This window comes from Gasterosteus aculeatus, chromosome 15 (assembly GCF_964276395.1).
Source record: "Gasterosteus aculeatus chromosome 15, fGasAcu3.hap1.1, whole genome shotgun sequence".
Lineage (NCBI taxonomy): Eukaryota > Metazoa > Chordata > Actinopteri > Perciformes > Gasterosteidae > Gasterosteus > Gasterosteus aculeatus.
The window spans coordinates 5860305-5885742 of record NC_135703.1 but is presented as its reverse complement, the minus strand read 5'-3'; the positions used below and the strand labels follow the sequence as shown (position 1 = coordinate 5885742).

Genomic DNA, 25438 nt, shown 5'->3' with positions numbered 1-25438 from the left:
TTCACCCAAAACTGCATGCTTCTGTATGAAAGGCACGGTGCCTTGAATCTCAAATCAAATGTTTGTCTAGCACCTTATTTGTATACCTTTTGTATAGCATTTTTTTGTGTTCATTATTTAATAAACTTACTGGCGAGACGTCATGGTGATTGACTTATCCTCGAACCTTCCGTCTGATTGGCGTTACCATGGAGAGCGTTGCCACGTGACGCTTCTTTGTAAACAGGAAGACGCAGGCTGCCCCCGGTGGTAACAAGCAAGTGAGGAGGAGAGAAATGGATGACAACTTTCAGCTCGGAAATGTTGGATCGGTAAAAAATGTAGGTGACTCGTTGGCTTCATTTTATATGTGAGGTCAAACAGGCACGAGTGACGTTAGATGCTCGTGTTGTACATGGAGCTGGGAGCGTTCTGGAACGCTGCAACGAGGCTAATGCTAGCTAACGTTAGTTAGCTTTAGTTGCTAAGCTAATGTAAGGCATTAGTGTACTATACAGCCAGTGAATAAAAGCTACTATAAAGGAGCTATTTTACCAGTAAAGAGGCATTAATTGTTTTTGAACAAAGGAAGCGGGTCGTTTTGTCTGTTAGTATGACGATATGGATAACTAACCTAAGGTTAAGTGAGAGGTTAGCACTGCTAGCTAGCTGCATGCACATACAGTTCAAAGTTTAAACCTTTAACTCAACGTTAGGTTGTAAGGGCTTATTTAAACTCAACAATCAACAATACACTGCAATTCTAATTCCACACCACCTTGTTCAAAACGGGTTTTTTAAATATTTTGAGAATCAAACCCACTTGCAAAAGATTATTTGTATTTCACCTAACTATCCTTGGTTTACAGTAAGGAAATATTATGAGATTTTTTATAAATACACCAGTGTGTCACAGTGTGTCATGTAACCTTTTAAAATACAGTGCAAAAATAGATAATCAACTAGTCATTATCTATATTTTACAACCCCCTGCCCCAATTGTTAATAACATCATTAAGGAAGAGGTATAAATTAGCATGTCCACTGGTCTCTCTCATCACTTCTTCCATCTTGCCTTGTTAACTGCTGCGTCAACCACGTAGACTGAAGTCTATCGCCCTAAGAGAAGTTCAACTTTACTCTCCTTGACCGGCATGAAATGTCCTGTTCCTCCCATATCCACATCACTATGCACTAAGCACATATCGGTCCCACTTAGGACAAAAGTACCTTCAGATCCGTCAATGAGAAAGAACATATTTCACACTTAGATGTTCTATGGTATGACAATTTGAGTTTACAGCACATGAGACAACTAGTTTCTACAAAGGATATGTGCATTTCCAGAATTGCTGCTTATTCAACACAGTGTATGGTTATCGGTTGAAGTGCCATTTTTTGGTGTTATGACATATCAATTTCCAATTTTAAAATAATGCACATTTTCCAGGTTGCAAAGTCTGGGCGAAGAGCTCGACTTGCAGCAGACCAATCGTCGTTGGAAGATTCCCGTTACGTTAGGAAGTCCTCGACATCTGCTTCCATGGGAGAAGTACGTAAACATGTGAATAAAATAAGATTTTGTTGCATGTTATAATTCAACCTCACAAAAATCCTCATCAATATTGACTTTGGCTTTATCCCATACATGAATCACAGGAGGACAACGAGGTAGGGAGCATGAAAAAAAGTGGTGAAATTGCATGGCTTCTGCTGTTGCTGCTTCTTTTATGTCATCGACAATATTCTTAGCTTCACAGACATTGTGCTTTTAATATGAGTGACCTTGATTGTTTGCTTTACCTCATTTGCTCCCATATGACATCCAGGCGGGTTGAGAGCCACCATATTTTATATTTCAGCAGCCTTGTTAAAAGCACATGTTACGAAGTATAGATGTATATTTATTTTCATAGCATATACAGCTGTTTTTTATTTATATAGCTGTGTGTTTTGGATCTGATGTACTTGCATGAGATGTTTTAAAGTGTACAAACTCCGAAACCCTTTTAATCTTTAGAACACTCTAATTGAAACGGCCAGATTGAAAAACAAGCAGATTACGTCACTAAAATCCACACGGCTCTATCATCAATTTTCATAAATCTTCTTGTTATGCTGCCAGCTTGTCGCAGATATTTTCCAACCCTTCTCACTGACGTCTGCCTCTTCAAACATGTTGGAATTAATGTTGCTAGATTCAGACTAAATATATGGCAAACGTATACAAGATAAGTCAAATCCGAAGTGACAGTTAAAATATATCAAACAATTTCACTGCCCGGTTGTTGGCATTTATGGTATCAGTCACTTCCCTTGGATTGGCAACAATAAACCAGCCAACATTCCCAAAGCAAAAACATTCCTGCAATGCTTTAGCTTTAGGCTAATCTTCCCAAACTAGGCCAATTTCCCTAATGTATGAACCGGTATTCTCGCGCCCTTTCTGACCCGCTGTGCGCATGCAATACATTTTTCCCGAGTGTCGTGCGACTTGGTGGATTATTTGCAGTCCTCGGTCATCCACCCGGGCCTCTCCTGCCTAAAATACCCAAATGATTGGTCACATTCCTGACATCCTTTCAGACAAAGGCTCATTCGCTTTTATGGGCTCGTAGGGTTTGGCCACCGCGAGTCCCTTCCCCTAGAGACCCCCAGAGGGCCCTGAAATAGCAACTACGAGAGCTGAGCTAATTGCCTCAACAGCTATAACTATTTTACTACAACTGTGAGGTTCATATTTGGTCATGAAGAGCTTAAGGCGCGGATCTGTTTTGTTTCTCATGACACTTATGGTCCCCTCCATTTTTTTGTAGTGAAATAACTGTCACAGGATGTATTTATTACCCCCATAGATATTTGACCCTACTTTCATGAAAATGGTTAATTTTAGGAAATACCAAACATTGGGCATGAGATGGATTTTTACATCACTTGAAGCTATTCTTCTAATGTTACTTAAAATGTCTCAATTGCGTTTATTATAATCCCCTTTGTTCCTAATAAAGAGACAGTCACTAATTACCCAAAGTTGAGTGAGCTTGTTCAGCCTCAGCTCTCTCGATTAATGGTAATATACAGCAGAGCAGAGTCGCCCCCCCTCCCTTTACCCTGCTTAATGGTGACATTCAGATTCATAAATGGCTTCGGTGAAGGAACCAGCCATGAAAGATTATTTCCTCTTTCATCATAAACGAAAGAAATTCTTCACGAGCACTTTGTCCTCTGCAGACCCAATTTAGTAATGAGAAATGTTGTGCCTTTTTTTTTCTTCTTTTTTTCTCTTCTTCATTTGTCTAGTGCCCACCCTCTTGTGCTCTGAGGAATTCATTCATTCAAGTGCTGGTCTCAGGGTCCCGGTCTCAGGATCGAGATGCTTACTCCGTTTACTATTCTAAGAATGAAAGAATGAGAGGGAGAGGGTCAATTTTTTCCTGTTGGATCTATTTTTAGGGTCAGACTTACAGGCCCTGGCAGTTCCCACACTCCTCCATGTGTGCTGGATATGCTCGCTGTTGAGAACTGTAACAATAAGCACAACAATGGAGTGCATTTGACTCTGCTGCACGTGCATCGGTTTACCGTTCAGGACATTTCTTTTTTTTCTGGCAGCTCGCCACGTAGAGATGAGCCTTGGTTTATGTGATCCCCATACCAAAGTAGCACAATCAAACTGGCATTTTATTGTATGAAGTGTAATTAGTTTGCTTTTTCTGTTGTAGACTAGAGGGTCACCTTATGGCACAGTTCCACTTTTTCTTTTTACTTAAACAATTTGGCCTTTTCATCACTATACCAAACAACGACATACACTTACGACAACTCCTAAAACTCAAACTTACACAAAGAGGATATTTATATGGTCCATCTTACGAGAATGAAACCTAATAACGGTTAGAATGCTAAGATTTCTGATTGATCTATCCTCTATGCGAGTGAGTACTCACTGAATTAAGCCTTTTGCTATTTTTCTCAGGGTCCTCCCCCTAAACCGGCCCGGCGGCAGGGTGGCTGGGCCGAAGAAAGCTCCGGTTCTGCTTCTGCCAGGTACGTACCCTCAACTTTACTCCTCGTCCCGCGGCCACGCTGAAGGCGTCGACGGTCAGGCAGTGGTCGCGGTTTTACGTGTTATTAATGAACTCTCATGCTGTCGAATGAGCTTATTTATCAGTGCATATTTGGCACTCGGCGCTGTGAATCAACAAGGTTAGGGGGGGTTTGGGGGGGGTCGGGGAGCCCGTCTGAGCGGGCAACTCTCCATTCGTCTTCATCTGCGTGCGGGCCGGTAATTGACATGGTTAATGCGTCAGCCACAGGAGGGCACTGTTAGTCAGCCAGCCACTTCATCACGGGGGGGGGTTCGAGCCACTTAATCAACCCCTTACCACTGCAGTCTGCTCTTTTACAGGGGGAGCACAACACTGGAGAACGTGTGGAATTATTCGGAACAGATGGGAGGTGTTTGCCAAAAGCGCCGTCCACCACGGACAAATCCAAATCTAGATGTGGCCTCATGACTTAATCATCATAAAGGCGCGTTACTGTGGTGTGCAACCAGGTCCGCCTGCCACCGCGTGCGCCTATTCGGCCTCGGAGGGGGCGAGAAGAACAAGTATTGAAGCCGAATTGTGCTTATTTGCTTAGTTTACTGCACCGTTAGTGCAAGCAGGGAAAACTCGATAGATATTTGTTCCCTCGCAGAAGGTCAGCGCGTCGCTTCTCTGCTTTTACGTAACCCCGCTCGGGCCCTTGTCCCTGGGAGCGATTGAAATACAGGAGGTGTAAAAGGGGGGTTTTGCGTGCGCATTGATCCTCCGTGAAACAAAGTAAGTAATGGCCCCCCCTGGAACCGGCAAGGACTTCTCCCTTCAATGTCACCCCTCGCGCTCAATCACCGCCGCCCTCCTCCCACTAATCCCGGCGCCGAAATCCCGGGATTTGTCGATCTATCACTTCTAATTGACACTAAATGATCTGTCAGTTTATTGATGAACCTTTGAAGCCCGGTTGTCACAATATATTTTATCCCTAACAACTTTTTCCAGACAGTTTTACCATGTCTATCGCTTTGCCTTACATGAGTCTTAATCAAGGGGCCTGTAATGTGTCTTAAGTGTCGCCAACCAGCCCCCCCCCCCCCACCCACCCCCCATCCCTCCTCCCACCCCCCCAGACAGGACACAGTCCAAGGGCAGGCAGGTAGTCTCCCTCAGCTCCTCTCCGCCTGGTCCGGCCGGGCTCCCGTATCTTCAAGGCTCTTGGTCTTTCCTGGAGAATTGGTTTGCTGATTGTGTTTCATTCGATCTATTCAAAGTCTACCTTTCCTTTTATTTTACGTCCCCCCCCTCCCCACCTTGATAAAAAAAAAAGAAATGATCAGTTAATGGTTATCCGAGAGCAAATGCACGTCTCCATCGATGGATGACAGTTGATGTGTGGTGCAGAAGGGTATTCACATGTCCCCGTCCACTCCAGGGGACATTGTACTCAAAGGTCCGCTGTCTGGTTTTCTTTTTTTTGTGCGAGCAATATTTTCCTTGGGTTGATAAGCTCCAATTGTTTTTAGTTTTTTTTATACAACCCAAAGTCCCAAATCAAATCAGCCTTTAAGGCTTTTTCGGTCTGTACAGAAAACTCCCCGCAGATTAACTTTTCACTAAAGGGAAAGAAGGTTTCTTCCTGAATACTGAGGGATCACCCTCTCCTGCACGAATGAACGTAGGAATCAGAGTTGGTGTAAAGGTGCTATTTTTATTGTAAGCTTTTATTTACTTTCTTTCTAATGTTCTCTGTCCACGGCTATTAGTTTGCAGTGGTTTTAATCCCATCAATGGTACTCGGGCACTATGATATGCATGTCTTTCGTTGATTGTTTTTCGACACACTTTTAATAATCAATGCTGCAGGAAATCAGTAGTGCAGACCAACTTGATTTGGCAGCATGAAAGGATGAAAATGACAGCAAGGAAAAGACTGTTGCTATTATATAAACACCAATAGGGGGCACTACTCAACCAGGAGAACTAGTCAAAGGATTATGCATGAGAGGAAAAAAATTCCTCATACACATTTTTGGGGTTACTAATGAAAATACACCAAAACATATCTGCGCTGATTCCTTTGTTATGCTACTTCTCAGGTAATATGAAAATGTTTTTTCCTTGTTGTCTGGCTGGATTGCTACCTTTCCTAAAACAGATTTGGAATGCTAAAAACTACTATGTTGAGGCAGCAAAGTGTCAAAACACGGTATTTTGGTGTCTGACGGGCTCTGCTCCAGCTGAGCCGTGTAAATGGTCCAGCGGGAGACGAGGCTGAGACAGACGAGGAGACCCCGCTGTGTCTGATACAGCAGGAATAACTATCCTGAGATACAGATGGAGAGGATGTATGATACATCCTATTTATGTCTCTAACCATGTGACCCAAAGGTGTGTGTGTATACTGTATCACTAGTGTGTAATTTAATGATTCATTCTACATTGTTCTGCTGTTGTACAGATCTTCAAGAAGACCTGCAGCTGAAAACCTGGAAGAGTAAGTTTCCCTCAGCCAGCATATACTTATTTCATTGTCCTCCCGGAGGATGACGTTTTTGTGTGTATGGTTTTAAAATAGGTCAGTTTAAGTGTTTCTTCCCTTCGCAGTAAAGTGGAAATAGCGCCGTATTTTCACTTCGTCCTTGGTCGCAACTAATCCTCGCCTTCCAAGAACAATCACTTAACGTGATTAAAAACACAGCGTGACTGAGTTGTCATCACTTTTACTGCGTTTAGGAGCCAAGTTTTCCTGTTATTCTCTTTTTTTCCCCCCATCACATCATTCTGTGACTAGAATAGACATCATGAGGCGAGCAGGTAGAGGACGATGTTCCGCTGGGCCTTAGCGGCTGTAGTGAGACCGAGGCTTTGCTCAGTAATACTTATTCAGCTCCAGCTGTTATCTTCGTTTTTTTTTGTTTTAAATCCTAGAGACGATCTTGTTTAGGCCTGGCAGTCCGGCCCCCCTCCCCCACACAGCAAAGTGACGTCTCACAGCACCATCGTTCTCAAGATGAGACAAAAAAAAAACAAGCCCACCATCAAAGAAAAGGAACCCAAGAGGCAACTCACTCAAACTCAGTGTCGACCTCACCGCTGGGCTGCGTCTTTCAAAGCATGAAATAGTCGGCGCTCTCACACACTCTCTGTTTCCACAGCCGCCGCCTGCGACCGCAAACTCCCCAGGGATCAGATGATGAAGGAGGTAAGAGCACCCTCACTGCCCCCCCCCCACCCCGTGCCTCTGCTCACGGGCACAGAGGAGCCCCTCCAGCGCCTCCCCGCCGCATTATTCCTGTGGAAGTGGAGCAGATAAGCAGGCGGTCAGGTCATCGCTTCTCACCGCCGCTCGCAACATATTTCTCCTTGAGTCCATTACGGATTCATTTGTTTAAACTCTGCGTTCATCCCGTTGGCCGGCGTGTGACACCGTGTCAGCGGTGGACGTGCTCGTTGAATTAGGTCCGAGCTTTAGGTGATGGGGAATATTCCGAGGCAGGATTCAAGTGTTCCCCTCCCCACCCGGAGCGACACAGTCGGCCACAAACACACCGCGCACACAAAGTGTCAGGTAGAATACAGATCTAGCGGTAAGTGAGTCACCTGAGGGCCCAACAAACAATGTCAGAACTGAGGGGGAAATTTCAGCTAAACTCGCCTGGAATAATTGTTCTGTTTTGTGGCACAAGGCAGCTGGGGAAATTGGATCAAATTGCCTCAGTAAAGATTAGCAGCATGAAACGCTGAAGGACTTCCACACACAAGTGTCTCCAGTAGGTTCGAGAAATGCCATTCACAAATAAATGTGATGATATGCACGTTCTAAACAAAAAATGCACGTTCAATTGCAGATCACAATGCTGTCTATAATAAAATAAATTGATAAATAAAGTCAAAATTGTAAAAGTAATTTTATTCAAATTATTTTCTCATGAGGACTGTGTTGGACAAACCATTAAATAAATATTTAAAATAATTATAAAAAAAAGAAATGATCAATTCTCTAAAGTAAGTGTTGCATTGTTCCCAAGTGTTACATTATCTTTAATGCAGTGCAGAATTTAACTTAATTTTTATTAACTTAATTTTTTTTGTCAAAAATGCCCAAATTACCGCTCAATTTAAATTAAATGTCTCGAGAATAAGGGTTCAAACATTTCACATATCTATTACGTTTTCCACACACACACACATATTGTCTGTGACCGTGGAGTACGCGCTGGCTCAAACGGCCGGTTAATTGAAGAGTCCAGAGGTTTGGTTTCTCTAGCAGTTAAGGCCGGCGGAAAGATTATTACTCTGTGGAGGGAGACCTCTTAATGCAGAGCCGCAGGCTGGGCCATTGGAAATTACAGTGCTGAGGGTTAGTGAGATAGCCCCTGCGATCTTGATTATGTCCCCTGCCCTTATCCCTTATGTCCACCGGCTACGAGCACAGGAGGACGAGAGAGAGAGGGGGAGAGAGAATGCTAGCCCAGTACCCATCTTCCCACCACCTGCCCCCCCACAGCGTCCTGCTGGTCACTCAAAATAGCGGCCGTGGTGAAAAAACGCTCATCCGTTTCATCTGCCACTGTCCTCCTCTTAGCCTACGATGTGTCCAGTATTGTCCCCCTCTGGAGTCCTTTTCAAATGGATCCCGTACCCGGGGAGTCATTTGAGCAGGACGCCTGCGTAGATGCCCGGATCTCTAAAGTCACTGACTGGCGTGTGCCTGCCCGGGAGCATGTCTACAACCCCCCCCTACCCCCCCCCCCCCCCCCCCCCTACCCTCCCGCAGCAAATCATCAACCTTTTGATAGTTACACGCGCGGCGTGTCACCGGGGCCTCATGAATATGAAGTACCCGCACCCGCATTTATTTGGATATCAGAAACACAGATGAATCTTGTCAGCGGCTAAACGAGCTTGGCATTTTTAATTTGGTTTTAATTAAAAAAGAGAAAGAAATAAGTTATCAACAAAGGGTGAGCTTTTTTTATTTTTTGATCTACTCAAAGTTGATCGGTTTGGCTTTGTAGGATAAAAAACTAAAATAACAGAAGCTTCTCGTCATTTCAACAGTCCGTAACTTCTATGGAGAAGTGAAATGTTTAGTTTTCCATCAAAAATGAATGTTTTCTGCAACTCCAGTTTATTTCCCAGAGTTGATTTTGAAGGAATGACACAGATGCCGAGATATTTCCTCGCATCAGATGCACACTTCCATCTCCTCACCTCTATTTAGCTCCTCTATTGACTTTCCCTTCAGGGCGCAGCAGTGTGGTTAGAGATTACTGACAAGCCTCTCCGTGCAGTCCAGCCCTGCCTTCTTCTCTCAGCGTGTTCCGTGCTTCTTTCTCACCGTCATCGCTCGGCTGTCGAGCCCATAAGGACGCGCAGCCCCCGAAAAAAAATATGGTTCGGTAAATCCTCCATCGCATCCACGGTTAACGCGTTTTCTCTGAGGGCAGATGGAAGTTTTTTGTCAGCGGTCTATAAAAAAAATTATAGTAAAATAGTACTGACATGATTGATGGTTCTCCTTCATTGATTGTTATGTTAGGTCCATTCCTCTGTATGCAGTTGACTTCATATGATAAATATAACATGATATAATGAGTCTTGCATTTCATTGTAATGATTAAATAGAGATTCATTTAGTCAAATTACATTCGATCTTTCTCTCTCCTTAGTTCTGCTTTTTAAAATGTTCTATTTCCCCGCTCCAACAAATGTCCGTCTGAAAAGCGCTGTGAAAGTTTACCCCGTCCTTCTCGGGAGCAGAGCCATCCTCTGTCCTGTTGCGTTTTGCCAATTAAAGTGGGTTCCCACTGTTTGAGCAGCGGGTCGGCGGCTCCTGGCACCGCGGCTCCTGCCAGGCCGCGCTGTGACTTCCGACCCCACACAGATGGGCCCGCGAGCAAATACTCTTGCACATGGCTGGATGCCGCCCCGGTCGGAGTGGCAGAGTGGACACGGAGGTCGGCCCGCCGGCCGCCGCGGGTCCTCGGGGCGGCCCGGCGCTGACAGGGCCCAAATGCTAAGGTAGCAGGGGGTGCATTCTGGGGAGCCCCCGGCTAGCGCCCCTCTCACAGCACGAAGAGCTGCCGCCTCGCCTCCTGAATATTCATGGCCGCATGGCTATTGTGACAGGGCAGCTCTTATGAGAATGTAACAAGAGAGAGAGAGAAGGAGGGAGGGAGGGGAAGGAAGTGCCACACAGACCTGGTCACACGTACCCGTATTCAAACAAAGATGTTGCAGCCGCACACGGGGGGTTTTCTGCGTTTATCATCAGTGATTCCGTCACTTGGCTGCAAATCAGATCCGTTTTTCCTATTTCCTGCACGTTTTTATGTTATCGGATTGTTCGTAAAATGTGACGGCCTCTGTTTATTGGTTTTCAGATATTCCAGTGATTCCGGACCTCGACGAAGTACAGGAAGACGATCTAACAATGCAAGTTGCAGCCCCACCAAGGTAGTGACGCCTTCGACTGTTATCACTCACACAGGACACACACATACACACACACACACACACACGAATACCCACATTGTGTCCCCAGATCCATTTGGATCGGTCGCCTGCTGTGGTGACTTCGGTGCTTACCCGTCCTCCACTGGTGCCTTTGCAGAGCGTCTTACTTTATTGGGCAAAAATAGAGAAATACCAGTTTGGTGTGATTTATGCAACTCTGTTACCAGGGTCTCAACTAACCGGCGGCCTTTGATTTACAGGGCAGTGAGAGACACGCCGACATGTGTCCAATATGTAGCAAGGCTATGACAGCGGTGGAGGTTATTAGGCTGGGGCTTGCTCTCCGTGCGAGATAATATCCACATTGAACTCATTGCGGGGGCAATGTAGCGTGTAATGTGCAGTAAGTAGGACTGGCATGCACTGCTAGGCCCCGGCCACTTTGAGAGCCCCCCCCCCCGCCCCCCTCGCCCCCCACACTTAATTCCAACCCACAGATAAGCAGCTGGGTTTCAATTTGAAGCGTTTACCACTTGGCAACCATCTCCTGCTCTCTATGGCCTTTGCTTCCAGTCTTGGTGCTCCTTTGTGCACAGACCTCAAACTTCTAAAAAGCCACTCCGCAGACTCGGTGCGCAGTTTGCATGTAGCGTGAAAGCACTTCAGTCAGGACAACGGCTAAGTGTCCTCTGACTTTCTGTGACCCCCGTTAGCATCCAGGTGAACCGGGTAATGACCTACAGAGATCTGGACAACGACCTGAGGTCTTACTCCGCCTTCCAGACCCTAGTAAGTCAGGTGCATTTCTTTTTCAAGTCTCTTAAATATTCTCGCCTCTCTTCATTTCATAACCAACAACCCCTCTGTTGGTGCAAGCTGAGTGAATTTGCCTGCGATCTTTCTCCAGGATGGAGAGATTGACTTGAAGCTACTAACCAAGGTTTTAGCACCAGAACAGGAGGTGAAGGAGGTGAGTGATTTTTTTTAAAAGTAAATATAGCTTGTGGGCTCCCGGTGAACGCCTGTCCAGCTGTTTCTGGAGCACCGTGGGAGGTAGCCGCTCTGTCTCCCAGGTAATCAAGATTTATGATGTGTACATTAACACCCTCTGCTCTCCTCACCCCATTCTCCTCTCTTTGCTCCCCGTTCCGCGTGCTATCTTCCTTGGAATGTCTCCCCCGGCCTCTCTTAATTCCCCCCCCCACCCCGTCTTTCTGCTATGCAGGAGGATGTGAGCTGGGACTGGGATCATCTGTTTACAGAGGTGTCCTCAGAGCTGATGATGGAATGGGATCAAGGAGACAGCGAGGAGCAGGCCGCGTTGCCTGTAACGTGAGGCGGAGCTACGGACTGTGACTGTGACTTTGGTTATAGTTACTTTAATTGTTTTCCAAAATGTATATTTTTTATATAGTATATACCGTGTTTCTTGTATTTTCTGAATAAAGTTCGCTGCGGCAGTGAACAGTGCTGAAAATGTGCCCTTATTTGTTAAGCGAGTTTTTAACTTAAACCGCCACAAGGCGAACCCATTTTGTGTGAAAACGCTGCTGTGAAAAAAAGCCATCACAGATACAAACGCCCTTCCTGTACGGGCGGCATTATCAACACCCTCATACAAGTCCAAGGTTGATAATCAGCTAAGCTGAAATCCAGTTGATTGTGTTCAAATTAACATTCCTCATTAAAGCCTACAACCTTATTGTTATTGACTGTGCCATTGACTTTATCTTGCAGGTCTTCGATAGAGCAACCCTTTCTTCACTACTATCTCAAATGCATTGAACAGAGTTCCTATTGACACCTGGGGGATTAGCATACATTACACCTTTTACTGGATAAAGAGGAATGGATGTAAGGCCGCGGACGGTGTCGGGTGCGCGCTCCTCAAAGTGACACGAGTTCATTACAGCGATGTGATAACGCTGAATCTCGAGGCCGCGGGAAGCCATACGTACGTTCTCAGATCCACGCGGGCTGCGCAGAGTTTGATCTGATTTCCTTCGTACAATGTGCCTTCAGCGTGCGCTGGGTAGTATCAGCATTCAGCCTCGCCTTTGGTTCATGCGTGTGAATATAAACGCGGGCCTCCAAAGTCAAGCCAAGTCTATTAGAGAAACAGCTGTAACATTTACAGATTGTGATTAGGTTTATTTCTGAGGCGGCCTGCAGTCTCTCAAGACATTTGGAGATGCACAGCAAAATCCTCAAGGACTCGTAATCTATGCATCTAACAGCTCAATCACTGCCCATCACAAATAGATCTGGATTTCTTTTTCGTTAGATGGGCCTTGAATCAACTTCATCAAGTGTGATACCTCAGGACGAAGCTGTCACACGGGATATTTGTGCCCAGAATACGCGTGTGTGTCGGAATATTTGAGCGGCGAAGCAATCTCTTGTTGGTTTCTCCATCAGACAAACGGACGCACACTTTTCTCTTTTTTTTCTAAACCGCCTCCACAATTGGCTTATTTAGCCAGACTTAATGAATTCTACCCATATGCCCCGAGCAGCTGCTGTGTTGCCCCTTCCTCCCGCCCCCCCGCCGAGCCCGCGAAGTGCCCATCCATGTAGAGACAACCTCTAGCTGTCTCTCTGGAGAAGCCTAAGCCTGCCACTCCTCCGCTGGCAGCCGGCCCGGGTCTGTCCGAGGTGGGCTGCGGACGGGCCAGAGGAACCCGGATTAGGGCCCGGCGGTCACGGGTCGTGGCCGGCCCTCGAATGATTGGCCCCTGATCATCGGCGGATCAGAGAGGGGATTAGAGAAAGAGACAGAGAGAGAGAGAGATGCTGTTTGGCATATGCTTGCATCCAGCTTCTCAAAGTGACCTCTCTCTAACACCCCCCGCCCCCCTCCCCCGTCCTCCCCTCTCCTTTCATTCTCTCCGTGTCTCTCGGTGCGGCGGCGTATCAGAATGACATCGCGCCGTCTGGGTGCAGTGAATTCAATCACGTCTAAACAGCTACAGCGTGTACATTGTTTCTGGTGAAGAAGACGGTTGTGTTCTCAGAGAGCTCGTTGGTTATGGGGGCGGTTGGGTGGGGGGGGGCAACTTCCGGATGAACGCGGTGTCACTGAGAGGTGAGCTGAGTCTGAGGCCACGTTTACGCTGCGTGCATGAGATCAGACGATACGGGCCTCACATGGGTTTGGGGTGTAATTTGTTTTTGCCTGACATTTTTCTATTAAAATAATGGAGCCATTACTGCTGTAGAAATCCATGTCGCCCCAACGGATTCTTCTGTAATCCGATATTTCATTCACAATGTTCCAGTAATGACACGGTGTTTAAAGTTCTTTGATTTGATGGGACGCGTGAAGCACGGCGGCAAAACCAAAAATCACCGTATTTATGTAGGAAAATACGTTTTCTCATGTGAATCCACACAGTTTATTTTTAAAGCAGCAGTTTGTTACTCAAGAACCACCATAAAACCTTAAGGCCAGTACGGGCCAGCTGAGCACAGGAAGTTCTCAGGCCATCCAGTTTGAATTGGTAATTTATCTGTGCTTTTATTGGGTCCCTCGGTGGAAATTACTTCCACTAAGGGACAAACTTTTGCTAAAAAAACAGCCGAAGGCCATGTTAATGTAATGTTTTCCCCTGCTCCTCATTGACGGGCTCGCTCTAATGTATTTTGATATTGGGCGCTAATTGGAAGGATAGAATAGAGATAATACGCTTCCAGCTCCACCTAATATGCTCTGGTGTTGACAGAAGTTTATACATCTTATCTGCTCTCAATATCTGCCTTCCACGGCCCGAAAGCAATATGCTGACTTGTAATTAAAGAAAATGGGGAGATGTGAAGATAGCCGGGGGGCCTGATGCCGGGGGCCCCGCAGACAGAGAGTGAGGGGTGAGGACAGACACGCTGAAGCTCAAGGAACATTAGGACCAGTTCATTCCACCAGGGGCCGCGTGCCTGTCACGGGTTCCCTGTCACCGACCCGGCCGGCAGGTGCCACGAGCCGGTCACGGGAGGATTATTATCAGTTCAAAAAAAAAAACAGGCAAGAAAATAAAGACACCACCTTTTTCAAGCCAGGCCCGAGATCCCGCTTTACGCATTCATTTCACCAGCTCAACTATAACAAGCATATTTAAATGGGTCTCCTGCCCTTTGAAACAAGCCTCAAAAAGCAGCCGCAGTATTGATTCGCCACATAGACGGTTATTTCAAGTTTAAAGGAGAAATCCTCCCACACACAACTAAGGCGGTCAGATCAATATCATTTTTGATCAAAAGGGGATTTGCTTTTGAAATAGCTAGATTAAACACATGTTTTATTTTTTCATTAGATATACTGCACCTTTAAAAAAAAAAAACGGCGGGGGGTTTGCGGGAGGAGGAGGGGGGAATTAACGCCACAACAGAAAATGAAAGGGGTATTTTTTAAAGACTGAAAGTTTGATGGATTTTAAAAGTATTTTCAGTTTTGTCAGTGCAATTTCCCCCCCTTCGCTTCTTTAGTTAATATTCTATCGCTCCAAGTCCTTTTTTGTTTACCCCAGGTGGGCTCGGACATGAAATGGCCGGGGCCGTGGCAGCTCTGAATGCCCCTGGGCATCTTGCGGCCGTCATGTTGTCAAAGCACCCGGGAGGGGGAGTGAGATTATTATTATTTATTTTTTTTACACCATGAGATGGAGCAAAAAAAAAAGAAAAAAAGCTTCTGTTCTTTTTGAAACAGTGAGACTGAATTTCATTATTAATATTTCCCCTCATATGCTTTTAGTGCAGCGGGCTGGAGGGCGAGACAGGGGTTCGATCAAGAAATACGGCCCCGCTCCACATTTGTCATGTATTTTATTATTTCCCTTCCTCACCTCTCAGTCCCGTACGCCAGGTCCTTCATTTTTCACATGACTGGTTTTCTTATCATTGTGAGCGCGCTCTCCGCTGGCCTGAGTGACTTAAAGGCAATAAAACACCAAACATTCTGTAAAACACGGAGGCCTCTCTGATCGCGGAGGCCCTGCGATGCCTCTCTGGGAAATTATGATAATAACTCAGTGGTGGTTGGAGTGGCCAGGTCGCTTCTAGGGAGGAGGGTGGGGGGGGGCTGGTGATAGGGTTCATCAAGGTCCTCTGAGCAGGGACAGGTCAAGGTGGCCTGCTGGGCCTTGCCTCACCCTCCTCACCCCCCCCCCCACTGTCATAAACTCTTTCCATCATGCAGGATGCTGATCGGAGCCAGGTATGCCGCTCAACCTCTTTGTCTTAAAGCCACTTGTGATGAAGCGAGGACTGATGGGAGAGTGGTTTGCGTCGGCCCTCTGGCAGTGGCGGTGTCAGCCCTGGAGTCCTCCTCCCGCCCCCCCCCCCCCCCCCGACCCTCCTCCCCCCACAGCCAGCAGAATAAAACGCCTGAGTCGACACAACTCCACTGTTTGCCCTCCGAGGGTCACACAGACACACAGTTAATGCACTTTGAACCTGGCACTTTATTTTACTTTTGTTCTCGTAGAGGGAAAGCTACAAGGCAGCAGGAGCGCCGTGTTGTTGATGGCCGGCGGTAGAGGTGGGGGGGGGGGGCAACAACAACAACAGCCCCACAACACCTCTCGAGCGTGTGAATGAGAAGGGGCGAGGACAGGAAGAGAGCGCCGGCTTCCACCGCCGAGGTGCTGACAGAGGGGGATCGAGGGGGCCGAGATTGCACCTGTTCCGGCCCAGCACCCTCCCAGCAGGGTCTCGCCAGAGTCTCAGCCTTCTCCTGGCATCTGTGACGGGGGCCGGGGGCCAGTCCCACCTCCGGCGCCCGCTCCACCTCTTCCCTGCTCGTAGGAAAAGAGTGACTGGAAACGCTGGAGGCTCCATCTGCCGAGGGCGGGCCGCGGTCTCTGCGGCCCGCCTGGGGAAGGGGGTCGCTGGGCCTCCGCGACTCTGCCACGGGGGTCTCGCAGTGGTAGACTACATCACACGTCACACGCCAGCTGGCCCGTGGTCCCTCCACCGTAAACAGAGACTAATGACCAGTCAACACACACGCGCACACACACACCAATCAGGCAGCCCTCGGCAGAGTGGGTGAGGGGAACACACGGGGGGGGGGGGGAGGGGGGAGGTTGGGGGGGTTTGGATGCAGGAAAGTGGCATCCTGAGGTTTTTTCACCGGATAACGCTGCTGCTTGAGCCCGGAGAGGGAGCCGTCCGTCCCAGTGGGACGCTACTAAAGCCGCTCTTTGGACTCGGCCTCTTGAGTCCACTACGTCACAGTCCACTGGCTTCCTGCGTGCGTGCAGCATCACAGGACTCCCGGTGCCACGCGAGCCCCCCCCCCCCGGGCTCCAGCTGGTCCACCTGCTGAGTCTGTAAAGCTCTCGCGTTGGATCTCTTTCCCGAGGAGCTGCACGCGGCTTGGGCCCTGCTGAAAAATAATCCTAGGGAATTTTTTTTTTAAGGGCTCTTTCGACTTTTGGGCCAATGTAATCTATATATATAAAATATTCCCGAGCTAACTAAGCTGTGCTAATTCTTAAAGCATTGTGAAAATGAAGGACAGGAACTTTACCGCAACCATGTAAGGCATTAACTGTACGGCAGAGCGGCCTTGAGCTCTGTGTCTCCAGATTGAAGGACATTTGTGTGTCCGTGTCTCATTCAGGATCTCCTTGTCTGTGTCCCCAAAGCTCAGTTTTCTCCAGAATTCCCCTCATTCAATCAAATTACACTTATTTTTAGCGCCAGCCAGGTAATTTCACACACGTCCCGCTATCTCGTTGGACGTTTTACCCTGATGTCCCCAACACATGCATTTATGGATATAAATATATCGAATGCAGAGTAGAAATAGTGTGACATTGAGTGTCATTCCCCTGTTAGGCGAGGAGAGGTAGGGAGGTCACTCGGTAACACTGAGCCACCGGCAGCCCGGCCCCGCTGGTCCACCGAAGTGACTTGGCTTCATCTACAAACTCGCAATAAATATCTGGCCATCATTTATTTTAATTCGCTCCTTTCTTGCTCAGATGGAATGGATTCTTAACCTTGTAGGACAAGGACGCCCGCATGCTGCCTGCCTTTCCTTCGCTGCTAAATTATTCTTCATTCTTCAGGGGGAATAAAAAAAAAGAAAAGAAAAGGAAAAAAGGAGTCCGGCGTTGCTCAAACTGTCAGCTCCAATGAAAAGCGCGGCTGAAAACGTTGTCACTGAACCCCTGGACAAGGAAAAGATGGGGAGTGGGCAGTGAAAGACAGGGTGAGAGAAGTGGGGGAGGAAGAAAGGGGAGGAGGGGGGGGGGGGTGCGGGTAGTCAGCAGCCTCCAGAGTGATTTATTTGCCAAATCAGGACACAATGAGTCGATTATGAGTCCTCTAATAAGAGAGAGTGTTTGGGGACCCGCTAATTGGCCATGATTGAGTTGCAGTCTGGGAGCCGGGTGAAAAGGGAACCTGGTTCGGCGGCTGTCATGCAATCATCAGCTAATCAGAGCTTTGAAATTAAAACTGCGTGTTTAGGGTAGAGGACGGGATAATGGCAGCGACCGGTCTGAGCTCTGAGGCCGCCTGAGGAGGCCGTCGCGCTGTGTGTGTGTGTTTGTTTGTGTTTATAAGTACAGTATGTGTGTGCGTGTGTGTGCTGTGAATAGGACAGATTATTGTATTTTATGTGTGTGTGTGTGTGTGTGTGTGTTCAAGGCCTCTCATCTCTGCACGGGTCTTGATGAGGACAGTGAAGGAGCTGTAATCAGCCCAGTCCTTGTACTAATACTTGTATGGCGTGTGTGTACGTACGTGTGCGTGCGCGTGTGTGCGTGCGCGTGTGTGTGTCTGTCCAGGTTACAAACCCATACGTGTTTATTTCATATGAAGGCAGAGGCAGAATTTTCTCAAACATAATATAATATTTTAGAAATTACTAAATAATATGCATTTAAATACATGTATATAGGTGTATGTATTTTGAAATATATAAAAATAATGCCTAGATATTTAACAAATTAAATATTGGTCCTTTTGGTCTGGATGATTAAACATGATGGAAATCAAATTAACAAATCATCTATTTCATGAAAACAAAACGTATTTTTTTTCACACAGTAGCTATATTATATTCAAGCCAATAAAGAGTTTTAGAAAATGAAAACGAACGGAAGGCAAACCAAACCGCGTGGAAACCAGAGTGTATTTGGGCTGAGCGGTCGTATTCCCGTGTGGACACTAGGGGGCAGTGTTTATCTGCGATGCACCGCGAGAGCAAACACACGGGCTAATTGATGTCAGGTGCTTCCTCTGGCTGTGTGGCTAAAACCAGCCTGATCTCCTAAACCTGTTCGTAAAATTGTATACGAAAATCTTAAAGATACAAATTCGTAGTGATACATACAAAATAAATACGGACCGCAACTGATGATGTCACCCTGTTCAAAGTGAATGGGGACCTGCACCCCGTAAACAGACTTCGTGAAGTCTAACGATGTAAAATAAACGTGTTATGATTGCATTTTTAACGAGAAATCAATGTTAACTTGTAAGAATAGAATACTAACCCTAACCCCCTCAAAAAATCCAACATGGCGGAGAGACGTTCACTCAAGAATCCAACATGGCGGAGAGACGTTCACTCAAGGGGCGTGGTTAACCACCGCCAGTTAGTATGTATTGTTACGAATTTCTATGTCAAATATTTCATATCTATTTTTACAAACAGGTTTTGGAGATCACGTTGCATATTGAGGCCCTCTTTAGATGTAAGGCACATTTACAATTAGCTCAGGCCTTAGGAGGATTGAAAGAAATAATCTGTGACACAGACAGGAAATAGGAAAGCTAAGAGAAAAAAACTAAATACGGAAAAAAACTGTTATTCTCAAAGATCAGAAATCATTCAAACAGATGGTCTGAACAATCCATTTATTTTAATACTACAGACTGGACAACAACACAGGCAAGAATTGATTTATTCCATGATTAATACAAGTCAAAATATCTTCTTTTTTTGCCACTGTTAACATGACATGATAACATAATTAACACACGATTGCTCTTTTTTGAACTGATTATCAAATATGTTTCTAATTACGAGGTAGTGGACTGCAGTCAGATGGTCGCGTTGGCTCAAGCCGTCCAAAGTCCACCAGTTTATTTTCTAAAATATGAAAAAGTAGTATTTTTTGTATTTTACAGCTATCCTTATATTTCATAACTTACAAATGTCATGCTGCACACTAACCTACATTAACATTATTAAGGAGACAACATAGAGACTAATGTAGAAAAAGTATTATGGTGATGTTTGATATAAATAACAACGCATTCAAAAAACAAAAATTAGTGGGTAGAAAATAAATATAATTGACATTTACTTTCTGTATTTGAGACTGAGACACGTCATTCTCGCTAAAAATACATCTTCCAAAAGTAAAATATCTTATCATAGTGTACTACAAACACGTGCAATAAAGTCGTTTTATAAAGCGTGTTGTCTTTAAAAGTGCTGTTTCCTCCTTGCAGACCTTCTTGTTGTATAATATCTGTTTTAGGCTGTTTTAGAGATCAGGCTGCAATATAAAAATCAGAAGTGGGTTTGGGCATAAATGGGATTAATTCCCAAAGAATGTCCTTTGCTCTTCCTCCCATAATTTCATTTGCAGGGTCCACAGGATGAATAGCCAAGCAGGCAGCGATGTGGAACTGTAGGACAGGCCTTGCGGGGCCTGTGCTGCTGCACCGCAGCCTTCAGGTTATGTTACCTTGATAATGTCACAGCTGCAGGAACCACACCGCCCACCGCACAGGACACAGGAAATCCAATTATCCGCCTCCTAATGTGTGGGAATTTTACGCTCTCATTTCTTAGACTTTGGCTCCAGCTCTGCCCCCGAGGGCAATCGTACCTGAGTCAGATTCCTGGGATTGTTAATCATTTTTTTCCCAGGAAGAATGCTCATTGGCTCACTAAAATCAATAAGCAAGTTAAAATGTATACTGGTAAATTTATTTTCCTGGCAATACCACTAAATAAAAAATTTAAAAAACAGTTTATTTTAATTTATTGACGTCTTTTTGTCCCCTGTTATCAAATTTCAGCATAACACAACTTGGCTGCAGAAACCGCACACAGTCACACAAACAGAAGGACGAACCCTGATTCATGGTGGAGTCAGCCGGGTCCCTCTGATAGCTGCACAGGGGAGCATGTTCCCCCACCTGCCTGCTGGACCCCCGACTGTTTTTTGATTTAATTAAAAGAAAGAGGGTGCATCAATTTCAAAGCGCGTGGCGGCGAGATGACAGTACACAAATTGAAAGTAAGCATCTCAGTGGAGCGGGGAGGAGGGGGGATGGGGGGGGGGGGGGGGGGCGTCCCATCATTAACATAGAAGACAATTCTGTGTGCAATGTAACAAGATTAGTAACATTATTATCATCCCACCTCTAGACATAAAGCCCTGCCACGGTGTGAAAAACCCAAAACCGTCTCCACCAGGCTCTTTACGTGGGACCGTCGCACGTTGTCACAATATTGAGCTGAATCACACGCCTGCGTAGGCAAAAGGTTTTTTACGCTGTTTGTGAAAATATGTAGCTCATTCCTCAGGGAGGTTTCATATTTTCTAATACTTTACCCCACACAGCAGTGATTATGTATCTCAGCAGTGATTATATATCCCCCCCCCCCTCCGTTCTGAAACCCTAGCCGGGATCCAGTGTGTCAGCGAGTGGCTTTCGGGTCCGTTTTGAAGGAACGGGAATGGGCTCCGAGCTCCGAGCTCGAGGAGGAGGCCCCCCCCCCCCACGTTAATGAACGGCAAAGACAGATGAGTCTCTCTCATGCCAAGCAGGTTGCCTCAATTGGATTAGAGAGGCTCAGATCGGGACGGGTAGCTGTCTATGTGCCAAGTGGCCATTAGCCCGGCCAATATGCCAATACAACCGCACGCGGAAACGGGCTCAGGATTCCCCTCGGTGATCTCAACACTTAGACCAGCCGTAAACATTTATTGACTGTGATGATATTGAGATTAGACGTCTTTAATTCCGAGTGGCACCTGAGCCAGTTTTCCCCTCACTGCATGACATTGTTCAGGAAATACAAATATCAGCATCCGGTACAAATGACCTGTCGGCGGCTGTCACGCCGTACTTTATGAATGGAGAGCTGCTCCCCGTTCCTGGCACGGATCAGAGCGGCTTGCTGTGTTTCCGAAGGCTGATGTCATGTCTTCCGCGAGGCGATGATGGGCCCCGTAGATGTCAGTGGACACCAGGGACCCTTCTCCAACCAACTATACAAATGGGCACGAGTGTGAAGAGCTGGGGAAATGTTATCAATCACCCCGCGTCCCGGCGGATGAGCTGCCGGCGTTTGTGTGGAGAGTCCCACTCATACTGATCCATATAAAAGGCTGTGTGATGTATTAAAGCGGATGAGCAGCGGCCGACTCTGACACATGACTGACAGCTCATTTGACAGCCTTAGGAAAGTGTGCAGGGAAGTTTCAATCTAATCTAATGCTGCTGAAGGAATGAAATTGTGGCGTGAGATTATGTCTTCATGTTGTATCCCCCTCTAGGGCAACACGGGCTCAATGGGATGTGATGTGGACGACCCCCCACTCCTTCCCCGTACCTACGGGGACCCGATCCGGCCCCTCGTGACCCATGACTCTCCCCTCGTTCCACTTCGGTCCAGTTCATCAAACTTCGGAAGGAAAAAAACAACAACACAACAACAACAACAGAGAAACTAAAAGCCATCGTCTGCGGGTAAACAAACGCATTTCTGCGGCGTGCATCGTCATCATGGGCCGTCCCGACAGGTAATCCCTGTCATTCAATCGCTCCACCGCAGGACGGGCCCTCCTGTAACGGGATAGCCACAAAAGCAGACATTAATATTAAGCACAAGAGAGATAGATTTCTCTCTGGCCTGCGCTGCCCTCTCCTCTCTTCATAAGTGGAGAATATCTGGGAGGGAAAGCCCATCGGTATCCCTTCTTGTTTACACTTGTAGTTTTAATGCTAAGATTCGCATGGTAAAATAAATATTCATTCACACAACAGTAGATGAGCCCCTGATAAAAACAAACCACAGAGAAAGGTCACAGAGTTCACAGAAGGTTTCTTAACTACACCAGATACGTAACATTATTTTACCAGAACACTATTAAAGCCCAGGAGACTCCAATGTCCCAATGCGTGCTCCTTCAATGATCAATCACAGAGGACTAATTAGCCATTTTACAGCCATTAAAATGGGCACTTAGCCCTTTTCATAATGCCCCATCTATTTCCCACCATTACGGGCCTTTTCTATTTCTTTTTTCAACTTTTCAAAGTTATTAGAAACTTCTGCTGCGCTGAGGAACAAAGCATCGGCGTTCGGCGTCGGCTTCCTTCCCGCCCGTCCGGTGACTCACATAACGGGGTCAGCCCCCCCCACCCCCCCACCCTCGTGAGCGTTGAGTGTCGGCTGCTGTTTTTCCACTGAAACCGACCACGCTGGCAGAGGTGATACCCGGGCCGGCCTGACGTCGGCCTTCTAGCAGCACGGTGACCACAGAACCCGATCCCCCTCCCCCCCCCCCAAACTCACCTTCTCCAAACACGCACCTCCTCCTCCGGCTTCCCGTAGCACGCACCTCGGACGTTTTTTTTTTTTTCTACGTCCCTCACCGAATGGCGACAGCGTTTGCACTTTTCTAAGTGATCATTAAAACGGCTGCCGGGCCGCACTGGCATAAGTCACATTTATGAGACGAGGACGTGAGACGCGGTGTCCACCGGGCATGTTAAATGGCCGCGATTAGCCCAGTGAGAGGTGAACGCCCCGGAATGGATGAGTTATTAAATGTTTGGACGAACCTGAGCTTCATTTCCCCCAACTATTGCTGTCTTCCCCTCGCTCCCGCTCCGTCCCTCCCTCCGTCCCCCGACCTCCATTAGCCCATTAGCAGTTATGTGATACGATATGCTGATGGGGCAGTGGACAGAGAAAGTGGGTAAATTAAGCCTGACCACTGGCTGCTGCGTTGTGGACGGCTCTTATGAAGGACGCTGCGAGACTCGAGAGAACATGCGACCGACACAGACCTGATGGAACAGTAATCCGAGCTCAGCTGAGTTTGTAAACTTGACAAATGTCACTCTGACCTTCGTTATGACCCCAGACTGAATGCTTTGCTGCTTGCGTTCATTAAGGACCTAATGTATTTCACCCCCCCCCCCGCACCAAAGAAGTCACGGAAGGCGGTTGCGCTGTACAACAAGAGCAGGTCAGACGGTCAAACATGTCAAATGTAGCCCATCAGATTGCTCAATTTGTCCCCAGTTAGGCTGAAATAGAAGGCAGCGCACCGACGTTGACAGCGCGCCTGCTACCGGGCCCTTGAGCCTCGGTGGGTGCGTGTGTGTGTGTGTGTGTGTGTGCGCCGCCGCTGTGTGCGATTGCGTGTGACGCGCCCCCCCCCCCCCCCCCGCCCGCCAGAGGGTCTCACCAAGCATGACTGTGTGTTATTCACACTGATGAGTTCCACTGTTCACTGTCACCTCTCATTGTGGGGGGAAATAAGCCTGTGGAGTGAACTGCGGGCCGGAGGAGAGGCTTCAAACACCAGTTCCTCATCCAGCAAACACAAGCAGATATTCACAAGCAGGGACACTCCAATGTCTTTGTTGTCTTCTGTCACGTTCTTCCGTTTGTGGGGGCCGTGCGTTCAGGGAGGGGGTGGTTGGGTGGGGTGGGGGGGTGGGGGGGGGTGTTATGGTGTTTGATTTGTTGTGAAGACTCGAGCAGCGGGACTCAGCAGAGTCCAGGTTGGACCCAGCGGGCCCGCCGAGAGTGACACTTCCTCTCTCCGTCTCGCCCTGCGGAGAGAGAGCCCTGACAGCGGGGACCTGGTGCTGAGCCGCATCCCCGTTCATCATCACCACAACCAGCCACCCACAGTGGGCGAGGTGAGGGGGGAGTGGGGGGGGTTATCTGTGTCACGCAATCGTCCCTTCCCCCGCCGACTCCATGCCTCCCCCCTCCTCCTCCTCCTCCTCCTCCTCCTCTGTCTTTGGCCCATCTCCAGAGAGACCAAAGAGCCGGTCTCTCTCGACTCCCTGATTGTTTTTGTTCCTGTGAGCGGACAAATAGAGTTTGGCCTCTTACAAAAGAAAATGCTGGCGCTCATCTGATCTTACTGCCCTAAGGACTGGCCTCGGCCTGAAGGGCTGGTGATTGGAAAATTACAGTGCTGCCGTGGCCATGTTGTCAGGGAGCCTCGGCCAGACCCTTTTCTCTTTGTGTGAAAGGCCATCGGCCGAATGGCCGGCGGTACGCTTTAACCGCGCCCGTCAACGCGACGGATGTGATTGGCTGCCAACGGCGCTGATTTAGAACTGGATCGTTGTCTTGTAATCCCGAACAACAACAACACGCTCTTGATACAGAGCAAACATTGCCGGTAGGCGGATAAACCACTGAAACGACGCCTCTTTCAGAGAGACTAAAGCTGCATGAATCAAATACGTTGGCGTCGATCTGGTCAGCAGGACGGCCGTGAGACAGCAGTCAAGAGATTTGCTCTTTGTGGGGAAAATACTTGTTGCGGCTCCGGAGTGATGCTTCCAGCTTCCCATTTTTGCCGCACAAGTGGCTCCCTGAGAAGTGATTACAATTGGTGGGGGAAGGAGGAGTGCAACAAGGGCCTTGTCAGCACAGACCCTCCAGATTTGAGGTCAATTTCGCCCCCCCCCCCACCCTGATTGCGTGTGTTTTTGTGTGTGTGTGTGTGGGGGGGGGGGGGGGGGGGGGGGGGGGAAGTGAGGGTTTACCGTTGCCTCATCGAAGCCATCATCATCACCTGACGAGCTATTCTCATCCTTTTGTTTTTTTCCTCCACCATCGCTTCCTTTTATCCTTCCATGCCCCCACCCGCCCCGTCCCTCGCGCTCCACCCCCCCACCACCCCACCCCACCCCTCCACCTCCTCTCCATCCTTTCCTTCCTTCATCCG

The 25438-nt window shown here is 47.4% G+C and overlaps 1 protein-coding gene across 2 annotated transcripts; it reads left to right on the top strand.

The window, feature by feature from the left end:
- Positions 1-3: 3 nt before the first annotated feature.
- Positions 4-12183, top strand: ift43 (intraflagellar transport 43 homolog (Chlamydomonas)). 2 transcript variants are annotated; one of them, XM_040199159.2, is made up of 9 exons: positions 4-320; positions 1430-1531; positions 3956-4026; positions 6481-6516; positions 7178-7224; positions 10409-10481; positions 11195-11270; positions 11389-11451; positions 11707-12183. In XM_040199159.2, the coding sequence occupies exons 1-9, from the start codon at positions 276-278 to the stop codon at positions 11815-11817; spliced, it is 624 nt and encodes a 207-aa protein (XP_040055093.1). In that variant the 5' UTR covers positions 4-275; the 3' UTR covers positions 11818-12183. The 2 variants fall into 2 exon arrangements, with proteins under 2 accessions (XP_040055093.1, XP_040055092.1); XM_040199158.2 differs by having other exon boundaries at positions 157-320; positions 11195-11279.
- Positions 12184-25438: the final 13255 nt, after the last annotated feature.